The sequence below is a fragment of the Penicillium soppii genome, assembly GCF_028829465.1.
Source record: "Penicillium soppii strain IBT 18220 chromosome Unknown utg000005l, whole genome shotgun sequence".
In the NCBI taxonomy this organism is placed as follows: domain Eukaryota; kingdom Fungi; phylum Ascomycota; class Eurotiomycetes; order Eurotiales; family Aspergillaceae; genus Penicillium; species Penicillium soppii.
The window spans coordinates 2565716-2577750 of NW_026643235.1; the positions used below are offsets into that span (position 1 = coordinate 2565716).

Here is a 12035-nt window from a genome sequence, read left to right on the forward strand (position 1 = left end):
GGATTGGCAGAAGTCGCCATGATGACTCAAAGACCGAGAGACCTTGTGCGCGCTGGAAGACAAGAACACTAAGTTGTGTTGTGGAATGTGAAGAGGCGTAGACGAAGAATACAACCAAGCCGATTGCAAGAAAATGGCTATTTGTCCAAAGAGAATTTTGGACGCCTAGCAAGTTGTCTCTCTCCCAGCAGTCCTGCCAGAATAAAAATGCGACTAAGAGAACCCATCCAAGAGCAAGAGGAATGAACAATCCCGATTTGCTCAAGTGAGCTACATTGTTTGTAATGGCCCTGTTGAATTGAGTCAGCACCCTGCAAGTTTCACGCTGTCAAGTGGAGCGAAGAGATACGTACGCCAACGCATAGAATAGAAATGCCATCAATGAAGTGGCAAGAAGGGTTCCAGCCCAATCAATATCTTCTGTCAATGCTGCCCACGAGATACGCTTGGTATCGGGTAGTTTGGGAATCACCCAAATTGACAAGAGTAGTATCAACATACTCAGAACTGCGGCACACTGGAACCCCCATCGCCAGCCAATGTTCACTGAGAAAACCCCGCTCAGAATCATACCTGCCACAGAACCAAGATATTGGCCTCCTCTCGTACAGTAGAGAGCCAAGTCGGATAGGTGTCCTGCTAGGAGTATCTCCCCGTGAATGTTCATTGCTGAAACAAAACACATTGGATAGGCGACGCCCGACAAGATTCTGAAAGCGATTAGTTGCATTCCGCTCTGGGTAAACCCACAAGCTAGGTAGCAAATAATCTGCAGAACGCATCCGGATACAAATACCCTTCTGCTGCCTAGGACATCCACCAAGGAGCCCGCCAGAAGGAATGTGCAGCCTTGGGCCAGATAGTGCATTGACATTGGCCTGGTCACTTCGTTAGCCTGACAGATTCCATAATAATAACAACAAGGGAAACGTCTTGCGCCATATAGACTTTCTTACCATAGTTCAATTCCAGGGTCCAGATCAAAGGCTAATGAAATTTCGGTGACATTGAGCGTGACCAGGCTATTGACTGCACAATTTATGAAAATTACAAGCACAGTGCAAGATAGGACGATTAATCCATGCTTTGAGGATTCGACGTGGTTTGTGGTCCCTGGCCGACTGGACACGGACCCAAGAAGCGGTTGATCCTCGCCAGGGATCTGATACCGAAGATCATGGTTGGCAGCGGGCACTAAGACTTCAACCTCGGACTCGAGATATAGTCCCCCGTTCGGCAGATTGAAGCCCATGTCTATTGTCGACACGGTTCTTTACAGCATTTCGAATGATGAGTGTGGTGTTCAAAGCACTCGAGGCGAAAAATGGCGAAAAATGCCAATAAAAAGCAAATCCAACCGAGCTGAAAATAAAAGCTACCGAAAGCTACTGAAATTACATACCAATAACACATTATGATTGGTCAGTTCTGATCCACTATCGCGGCCCCTACCTTAAAAGTAAGACCCTGGATTGGCCACCGAGTCGTTGCATGTGTTTACTGTACAGTAGTATTGGTATTTGGTATGGTTTTTTTTTAACAAAAAAGTACTTTTGCCGTCTTTAATCTAATGCACTTGGCCCTGATGTTTTCCATCTAAATTTTCATTGGTATTGAAATCGATATTACTCATGGTCGACTTTTCCCTCCTTGAAGGGTGCACATTTCTATGGATATTACGTCGTACGAGGCGACAGTTCATAATGCCCAAGTTACACCATTTGTGAAGGCGCAGTCAGCGTGTTATCCTTTCACTCAGATCAAAAAATCAACTTGAAAACATTGACCAACACCTTTTGGAACTGCTTTAATCATAGGAAACTGCCATGGGTATATATTTCCACGGTTCTGAAAGATAACTCGATGATATAGCCAGTCAGAGTACCTCGGTCTTTCCAATGTGTGAAATTGGCCTGCATCCTGCATAAAATAGGGACAATGGGTAGCTGCACTTTTCGTTTATCCAAATAGCACCTTCGCTCTCATATTCAAGTTCAATTACCTCCAAATTCAGTATTGAAATCTGGAATCAACCCATATCATAGAAGATACTGAGAAAGACTTCAGGCAAGGCGATTTCTATTGATCTCGTAACCTCGGCAAATACTTCCCGCGCCATGTCACTTTGAGCCTTTTTTACTTGTTCTCACAGGCACTTAATATCAGCGTTCGCCATAATGATTCTCTCTAATCATGGTTTCACTAACTATGCTATCGGCGCAAGAATTCTCCAAGCACTGCGACACGAATGACTGCTGAATTGTAATTGAAAATAAAGTGTGGGATTTCACACCGTTTGCCAGTATTCACCCGGGGGTGGGAACAGGATGAAGCTTTTTACAAAATTCATTGGAGTCGAGGTGAGATGGGCTAACCTGACATGGTCATCTTGCAGCATGCTGGCCATGATGCAATTCGCTCATTTCACGTGGTCCACAATGATGGTCTGACTGAGAGGACATTATCGTCATCTAAGCACGTTGTGATCTTCAACGTGGGCAGTACAGACGCGCTCGAAGTCAGTGTCACCTCTTTACTCTCTTCAATTCTTTGTTAAACTCCATTTTGCATAATGCGTTATGACACGGTGAGCCTACCCCTGGCCCACATTCGTACCAGTATTTGAGTACGATAATAATCAAATTGCCTAGAAATAGCTGTCGTATCATTGTTGTGTTGGCTAGACCCTGAGCTTGGGGACCCATCTCAAACCTGCGGACCTCAAAAAAGTGGTTGCTGGACTAGAAACCCACGTATTAGTTTCGCCATAGCAACAACAAAATGCGATCTCGTATTGTCCATTCGAATACTTCAAACAGCCGGCAGCACTAGGCTCTCAAAGTGGCACTGTCAAATCGTGCTTATCATACCACGGGTTGTGATCGCGGGCTGCGCTTAATCTGAGTGTTTGGTTCCCGGTTCCTGGAAAGGCGCTAATCCTATCCCACTCGACGTGGGTGCCTGTCAATCTGGTTTCCTGTCTTAGCGCCGCGGAGCCGAGTCACCTGAATGGCGTGCCCCTCCTTCAGCTGAGAGCCATACAAGAGCTTATAATGAACTACAGATAGGCACGTTTATACGATCATGGCGTCAAGTCACTCTAGTTTCAACTATGCGTCGACAAGCCAATCTGGTGTCAACTATGGAGCCCAGGTGGGAATCAACTATGGCACGGCAAACTTCCATCTGCCTCCGGGTAAGTCAGGGACGGAACCGAACAAGGTCAGCATCGACTGACTAACCACTGCCTCCCACCCTAGAGCGACCGGAAACTCCGCCGAGCCCTTTGACAACTGTCCCATTCCCGCGCGATCCAGACTTTGTCAATCGTGACACACTGCTTGACCAGATTCGCGACAAAAGCTTGGTTCTAGGGTCAAGGATTGCGCTTGTTGGCCTTGGCGGTGTCGGGTTAGTGTAGAGCAATCAGTACGCGATTTGTTGCTAATAACGAAAAGTAAATCCCAACTTGCCATCGAATATTCCTACCAGGTCCGATCCCAAGCACCGGCGATATGGGCTTTCTGGGTCCATGCGAGCAACGCAACCCGATTCGAGCAAAGCTTTCAAGATATAGCGGACCAGGCTAAAATTCCGGGGCGTAAGGATCCGCAAGCCAATATATTCAATCTAGTCGAAAACTGGCTCCGGGATGAGAAGAGAGGAAGATGGGTTCTTATCCTTGATAATGTCGATGATGATGAGTTCCTTCACAAGTCTTCGGCGACAGCCCAAGGGAATGCGAAGAACAGTCTAATGAACGCCTCTACAAAGCCACTATTAAGCTATCTCCCTAGAAGCTTGAATGGATTCATCATTATCACGAGTCGGACTCGAGAAGTTGCCTTGAAAATGGTCGATTATAAAGACCTTATTGAAGTCAAACCAATGGAAAGGTCCGAGGCGCTAGAGCTTTTCGAAAGAAAGCTTGAACAACGAGAAACCCAAGAAAGTCGACTTTTAGTGGAAGAGCTCGAGTTTATGCCGCTGGCGATCGTACAGGCAGCAAGCTACATTAGGACTCGAGCGCCTCGTTGTTCGGTATCGCAGTATCTAAGAGACTTCAAAAAGAATGACCGCGAAGCAGGAAAGCTCCTAAAAACTGAGGCGGGTCATATCTACCGGGATTCGGAGGCAAAGAACTCTATTTTGGTGACGTGGCAAATATCATTCGATCATATTCGCCAAAAAAAATCGTCGGCAGCGGATTTGCTTTCTCTCATGAGCTTTTTCGACCGGCAAGGGATTCCAGAGGAACTTCTTCGGGCTCAGCACGAGGACAATCATGCATCAAGGTCAGAGCTTTCAAATGACTCCAGTGATGACGAGGGGTTAATTGGATCCGATGTATTGGACAACCTCGAGGATGATATTACAACACTAAGGGATTTTTCGTTCATCTCTGTTGGCAAAGATAGCGTATTCTTCACGATGCACAGGCTAGTGCAACTGACTACACGTATATGGCTAGAGACTTATGGTCAAACGGAGCGATGGAAAGAGAAGTTTATTAATAAACTCTACTACAAGTTTCCGACCGGTGAATATAAGAACTGGGAAATATGCCGACGGCTCTTTCCTCATGTTAAGGCAGCGACGTCGCAGCGTCCAGAATCCCAAAAATCTCTACGGGAGTGGGCTACGCTGCTTTATAATGGTGCATGGTATGCGTTGCTGAGCGGTAACCTCGCGGACACGAAGGACATGGCGTTGAAATCAAGGAAGCAGAGAGTAAGACTCTTAGGTGAAGAACATGAAGATTCCCTCTATAGCACTGCGATACTAGCGAGAGCATGGTCGTTTGAAGGGCACTGGGAAAAAGCCGAGAGACTCGAGGTGCAGGTGATGAAGGTTCGTAAGATAAAGTTCGGCGACGACCATCACTCCACTCTGATCAGTATGGCTAGCCTAGCGTCTATATCTTGGAACCAAGGCCGTTGGGAGGAAGCCGAGCAACTCCAGGTGCAGGTGATGAAGATAAGCAAGACGAAGCTCGGCGACGACCATCCCGACACGCTGGCCAATATGTCCAATTTAGGGTTGACATACTGTAAACAGGGCCGGTGGGGGGAGGCCGAGGAGCTGCAAGTGCAAGTGGTGGAGACGAGTAAGACGAAGCTTGGTGACGACCATCCCGACACGCTGATCAGTACGGCTAGTCTGGCGCTCACATTTTGGAATCAAGGCCGTTGGGAGGAAGCCGAGCAACTCCAGGTGCAGGTGATGAAGATGAGCAAGACGAAGCTCGGTGAAGACCATCCCGACACGCTGATTATTACGGCCAACCTGGCATCGACATATGGGAAACAAGGCCGGTGGCAGGAGGCCGAGCAGCTCGAGGTCAAGGTGATGAACACGAGTAAGACGAAGCTTGGTGAAGACCATCCCAACACGCTGATGAGTATGGCCAGTCTGGCGTCGACTTTTTTGGAACCAAGGCCGGTGGAAGGAGGCCGCGCAACTCCAGGTGCAGGTGATGGAGACCCGCAAGACGAAGCTTGGCGAGAACCATCCCGACACGCTGGATAGTATATCCAACCTGGCGTTGACTTTTTGGAACCAAAGCCGGTGGAAGGAGGCCGAGCAACTCCAGGTGCAGGTGTTGGAGACCCGCAAGACGAAGTTCGGTGAGGACCATCCCGACACGCTAGTCAATATATCCCATTTGGCGTCGACATACTATGACCAGGACCGGTGGGAGGGGGCTAAGGAGCTACAAGTTCAGGTGATGGAGAAAAGTAAGACAAAGCTTGGCGACGACCACCCGCTCACGCTGAGTATTATGGCCAATTTGGCATTGACTTTCTTGTTCCAAGGCCGGCGAGCGGAGGCCGAGCAGCTTCAGGTGCAGGTGATGGATACCCGCAAGATGAAGCTTGGCGAGGACCATCCCGCCACGCTGAATAGTATGGCATGTCTCGCTTTTATCTGGAAACATTCAGGTCAGGATGCGGAAGCCATCAGTTTACTAAGATACTGCCTAGCCAAGCAGAAACAAACATTGGGGCTAAACCATTGGCAAACTGTAGACAATTCTGCAGCATTGGTGGATTGGGAAATGGAGGACCTAAACATAAATACTTAGATAATCATGGTACTGGAATATCGCATGTTGACACAGCAATTTCTACTTTATATGTACTTCCCAAATAGACCTTTCCCTCATAGATTGACTTCGTGGGCACTACTTTGGTAAACATCGCTGTAATTAATTGCGCTTTCAGCGCAGTGATTTTTCTTTTCTATTTTTGAATGTGAGGATTCAAATGTTAGGAAATAATTTACTTGTAGATGACCTAGTTCAAGTATCTATTCATCAAAAGTCCAAGGTTAGCATGGACTACGCTGGTGGCAGTGAAGCAACCGGTCAAAATTGATAAGGAGTGGGTCCGTCCAAAGATCCGCTTACTGGAGAACCCGAGACTCTCACACTTCTAACTCCAACAATGTGCTCGACGTGGACGGGATGTATGGGCTCCATGACTCGATATTTGCAAATACAATCGAGTTCTCCTGCTTCTACCTTATCCAAATTGTTGTCCCAGGCGTCATCCTTATTACCACGCGCAAGAGATCTCCCTTACGCTATCTTTGCATTCCGTGGATGATATGGATTGCCAGTCGTTTCATACGTCCCTTCGGCTCGTCTGGCAGTCCAACATGGTGCCAGGCGGTAACGCAGCTTGTTATTGCGGTTTTACAGGCCGCGCATTTCTTGTTGATCAATCCTCTTGACGCCTTGGACATATCATGTGGCGCAGGTAACAGCCAGAGTTTCAGGTGTCGCTTGATGGGGGCAATTCGTCTGATTTCCCAGACTCGTGCGGTGAACACACCCTGGCAAGTGAAAAATGTGCCATCTCATCCAAAGTATTACCGTCGGTGGGGGTTGCAAATCCCAAGTCGAGGTCGATTCTTGATACGACAGCTATCAATCGCTGTATGGCAGTACTTGGTTCTTGATATTGTGCAAACCATATCTCTTCAGCAAGCTGTTGAACGTGATATCTCTGAGTCATTACCAATCACAATCGACTGGATTGTTCCTGCAGGGCAATGGGCAGAAAGAATCGCTACGCACCTGTCTATCTGGTTTTTGGTAAACCGTCTCATTACCGATCTCGCATATCGAATACTGTCGATAGTTTTTGTTGGCATTGTGCAAGACTCCCCCTCAGACTGGCCACCAGCCTTCGGGAGGATTACAGATCTAGTTACATTACGTGACTTTTGGGGGTAAGAATTGAGTGCGTTACGAAATCATCGCTCTATTAACACACTCTATAGAAGCTTTTGGCATCAATTCATGCGGCGGCCTTTTACTGCTGTCAGTAACTACCTTGCTCGGGATGTTTTGGATCTTCCGCGGTCGTCGATATTGGAGCGGTACACCAATCTTTTCATTGTCTTCTTAGTATCCGCAATTTTCCATGTCATAGTCGACATATTGCAGAGCGTTCCAATAGAAAACTCGGGATCGATGCCATTTTATCTAGCATTCGTCCTGGGAATCATGCTTGAGGATGGTGTACAAGAAATTTGGAACCGCAAGGGAAAAACGAAGCTGTCCACTGGCATCGCGGTACCCTGGAAGCGTGCTATTGGACTACTATGGGTCATGCTATGGCTTGGCGTCACCTCAACTTGGTACTTTACGCCGATGATTCAGTCTACGACTGAAGATTTACGCATGGTCCCGTTCAGTGTTTCGAAACATGTTGGGCTTCAGCCGCTGATTGGAGTCGTCCTGGTCGGTGGAACGACCCTCGCTTTCGTTTTTGAGATAGAGATATGAGCCAAATCCGATGTAATATGGTGCTGTGGTGCCAAATTCTCGGATATAATAAAGAATCCACAGTTTATTTCCATGCTCAGCTATCACTCGCGGAAATTGTTTCCCGATCCCGTAGTTTTGGCATGGGAACCTGAAGACTTGCAATATTCAAAGCTTCAACTTCTATAGAAGTGGGCTCACTGAATGCTTCCCTCAGCTAGCATGGTGGTTGGTAATAATCGAGTGAATTCGCCACAATGCCCTCCCAGGCATGCGATTATTGCTTCCACGGGAAGGTGAGACTTGCCTCTCTTTGATTGGTATGAGGAGCGCGACTCAAGTATGACAGATTAAATGTGATGGACAGCATCCTCGTTGTGATAGGCGTGAGTATCGAAATCTCTCATGCACATGACATAAAGCGGCAACTGGCACACGTTAAGACCATCTCAAGGTTCGTGATCCTTTTTAGAATACGGCCAAGATCTGTGTGTGGGCTACTTGGGCATTTGTATCAATATTTCCCGGAACTTCATCCGGGGTTCTACTACAGAACGAGCGGAGATCGTAATCTCCATCATGGCTTATTTAAAAGCACGGCACTGAATGCTTACGCCTGTGCAGGTAGTCGAAAAAAAATGTTATATACACGTATACAAACAGGAGTGAACAATGGTCAAAGAAAAAAGACCACCCGGAGTTGCGATGTAGAGCTCGCAGTCACTGCCGCGTAAGAAATGGGGTGGCAAAGTTCACACAGATACTCAATCTCACATTGGGATACGATGTGAAGTGTAGGGAATGACCGTTGTGAGACCGATCAGCCCAGTATCTACGTTCCCAGGCAAAGACGTCAACAATGGCTTTGATCCCGAGATTTCGAGTTTGTCATAGATACTTCGAATGTAATTCCACATTAGGGTCGGAACAACAGCTGTAATTTGATTGGACCCCTTCTGCAAGAACGAACTGATATCAACCAAAGGATCCGCAAAGTCCAATGTTTGCACTACCCGGCCATTCACGAAAAGTTTCAAGCCGTGGGATATTTGTGGAAGAGACAAATACGCCCCGTCAATGGATCCGGCGCTATTTGAGGAGATCGGCGGCCAAGTGAACTCGTGAAAGTAGTATCCCACACCTGATGCATTGTGGAGGCCGGGAATATCCAGCCAAGATACTAGGGAAGTCAAGTGGTGTGTCGTATTATGCTTGTCAGCTATCACTGTGACATCTGACATGTTCTGCGGGGCTTCCCAGTGCTCAGCTACCAGGGTCCAGTTCTGCAGGTCGAAGGAGGAAACAGCCCTGTTGGCCGAAATGTTGTGTTCCTTGCCATTGGATAGCTTCAAGTTTCGACTATCTTGATGTACACCAGTAGCCACATGAACGACCAGATCCTTGGTGGTGAAGTTGTATCCTAGCACATTTGAAGGGACATGAATTGCGTGCGATGCTGGCGTAGGAACTTCCGATGTCCAGTCATCACTAAATGCGAAGACGGTGGTTTGATTCGTGGCGAGCGTAAGAGGGATGGTTGTAGTTCCATCATGCACTCGGTAGTTTAGAAGTGCGATTCGCTCTCCTGTCCAGCTGTTAAGGGCATATGGTGTCTTAGTAGAGCTGACTCTGAGGTATCCTCCGCCTGTGGCTTCCTTGTTGAAGACAAAGACATAGTCTGTAGCGTTTTCAGTGCGCATGACTGGGTACCATGTGGCGTTATCAGGTGTGATTATCTCAACCCGGGGACGAATGCCGAGAGATTTGAGTGCAGAGGCGGTTGACCTGTTGCCAGTTGTGTGAACATTGTCAGAGTTCTTCAGGGTCCGCAAAGCAGTATTCACGGCATCTCGATCTGATGCATTTCCGGTTGGATAATATCCTGGAAGTCCGCCACTAAGCACCACGGGAAGACCAGCGTTCGCAAATTCTTGAATCTTTGAAACTGCCTCCAGGGTCATATTCTGATGGGCGGTAACAACCAAAGCTTGGTATGCGGGTGCTTCTGGGGCGAGAATGCCATCGGACACGTATGCCTGGGAGAGGTTCAGGTTCGTTGGATTCAAGTAGGTATAGGTATAGCCGTCGTTGATCAAATCATCATCAGTATACAGGGTGTTTAGTTGAGGATCGGTGTAGGACACCTTGTTAAACAAGGCCACGTCCGTTCGAGGTTGGCCCTTGTGAAGAATGTACTGATTTCGGTTGATATAGCCAATCATGTCTGGCATTCCCAACCGCCAGGCAGGTTGTTTATCCATGTATGATTCGGAAAAGAGCAGGAAAAACCCGAGATACCCAGGCCAGGTTGTCTCAAAGTAGTCACCTGTGAATGTCTGCCCGTGTAGCACAATTTGATTGACGCCGCCAGCGAATGCGATATTGATCTGACCCAGCAGCTCCGACAGTGGAAGAGCAAGCGCTTTTTCCAGATTAGCCCCCATCTCATTCGAAATCACAGATTTTTGCGCGACGTTTGCGGCTCCTGAAAATTGTCGATATCCGTCAATATTATCGTTGAAGGCAAGGCTTTCGCATTCGGGGGCATCGACTCGATCAATGTTGGTTTCCATATCTATCGGCAGGTTGTAAGAAACCTGAGCGGAGTGACCTAATCCGAGGCCTTGCAACCAAGATGTTAAGGTATCCAGATATTCACCGTAGCCTGCAGCCAAGGTGGCACGGAAATCATTCAAAAATCCTTCTCCTCTATTATCATCATCGGCAACACACTTCAGCTTCCCGGGATAAGATGGCTGCACGCCAGGATTGTTGTTCCCGTACTGGAGCAGAGGTAGATATTTATGGAGCCGATAGCCATGCATTTTCTCGAATCGCTCAGGAAGCGAAGGGGACCAGGAAATATTCGATTTGATTTCAAGGCTGTCTTCCCAGCCATAAGTTCCAACGTCTTCCAAGAGAGATCTAATTTCTGTATCATTGAGAATATGAGTTTCCCAGAAATGCTTGACAGTCTCAGCACCTCGGGGGCTATAATGGTCAACAGTGTAGGATCCATTATCGAAGATAGTCCCTGTGACATTGCTCTCAATGTCTAGGTTTTTAACCAGGTCCTGATATTCGTAGTAGGCAAAAAGATGTTGACTATCATGGTTTGACCCGTTAGCCAGTAACAAGGACACTGTTCCGTCGAGGTTGACTTCATTCGTATGATCGACAAGAGACTCGCTGTCAAGAATCATACGAGTCGCTTGGTTAGCGGGCGTGGAAAACAAGCTACTTGCTGGGTTTGTGATCCTAGAGGAAGAAGTGGATCTGGCAGATACTAAGGCCACCAGCTCCCCAACCCCCCATCCAGGAACCTGTCCGATATAGCTGCCGTTGGAGGGAATGCTGATATTGAAAGGTGTCTGTACCGAAGATAAGCATCTGATCATCATCCCGGCTGAGATATCACTTACCAGATCCCAATGCAATCCTGCGTCAGTGACCGTTGACGGCACCCCTTGTCCTGCGCTTGGGCCAAGTGCAAAGTCCATTCGTATTCCTGCATCTTTGGCAGCCCTGAGAGAAGCTTTGAACACATCATTAAAGGCCGGGGTTCCAAACCCATATGTTGCCCAATCAGCCCCTTTTGGTGGTCCTGCTAGTGACGCGCCGTAATTGTAGAGCGGCAAGAATTCCACTGTGCCTGCCCCCAACGCACCAGCAGCTTTGATATCATGCTGCACGGTGATAACATCAACACTGGCGTCGGGTAACCAATACCGGAACTTCATACGTGCGTTGATGGCAGGTTCATCAAAGGTTCCATAGTCAATGCCAAGGGCCATCTTCGCAAGGAACAACCCACCGGCGTAGAGCAAATTCCATCGCATGATTTTTCAATGAGCAAAGTTGGCTGTTGATGCTGCACTGAAAATGTTGTCGACCTTTGGAAGACTTCCATGTGGGTTGTTAAATCAGGAACCCCATGGTATTCCCAGTTTCCATCTTCTCTTCTCGGTCTCCATAATTCAAAAGCGCGATAGCCAAGCCAAGATGAAGATCTCAATTCGAGTTCAGAACGCCGTCGATCGCCGGATAATCCGAGCCCATTCATGCCTGCGATCATCGCCCTATGCCAATTAACAATAGGGATGAGGGTGGGTCTTCGGTTGCGAACATAGACCCATACCACGCGTCAAATGCCGAACGACTGAAAGCTGAGACCCCAGATTCAACACGACAATAAAAGGTAAGCAAGAGGTAGAAAGCGATCCCAGAATGATTCAGTCCGACCCTGGCCGCTATGCACCTT

The 12035-nt window shown here is 47.8% G+C and overlaps 2 protein-coding genes across 2 annotated transcripts; one reads left to right on the forward strand and one right to left on the reverse strand.

The window, feature by feature from the left end:
* Positions 1–6466: 6466 nt before the first annotated feature.
* N7529_006415 (wax synthase family protein) lies at positions 6467–7795 on the forward strand (the record flags this gene model as incomplete). Its single annotated transcript, XM_057241942.1, has 2 exons — positions 6467–7236; positions 7288–7795. The coding sequence occupies 2 exons, from the start codon at positions 6467–6469 to the stop codon at positions 7793–7795; spliced, it is 1278 nt and encodes a 425-aa protein (XP_057097301.1).
* A 749-nt stretch (positions 7796–8544) lies between these two features.
* N7529_006416 (uncharacterized protein) lies at positions 8545–11613 on the reverse strand (the record flags this gene model as incomplete). Its single annotated transcript, XM_057241943.1, has 1 exon — positions 8545–11613. One exon carries the CDS (start codon positions 11611–11613, stop codon positions 8545–8547), a length of 3069 nt encoding a protein of 1022 aa, XP_057097302.1.
* Between the last annotated feature and the right edge of the window lie 422 nt (positions 11614–12035).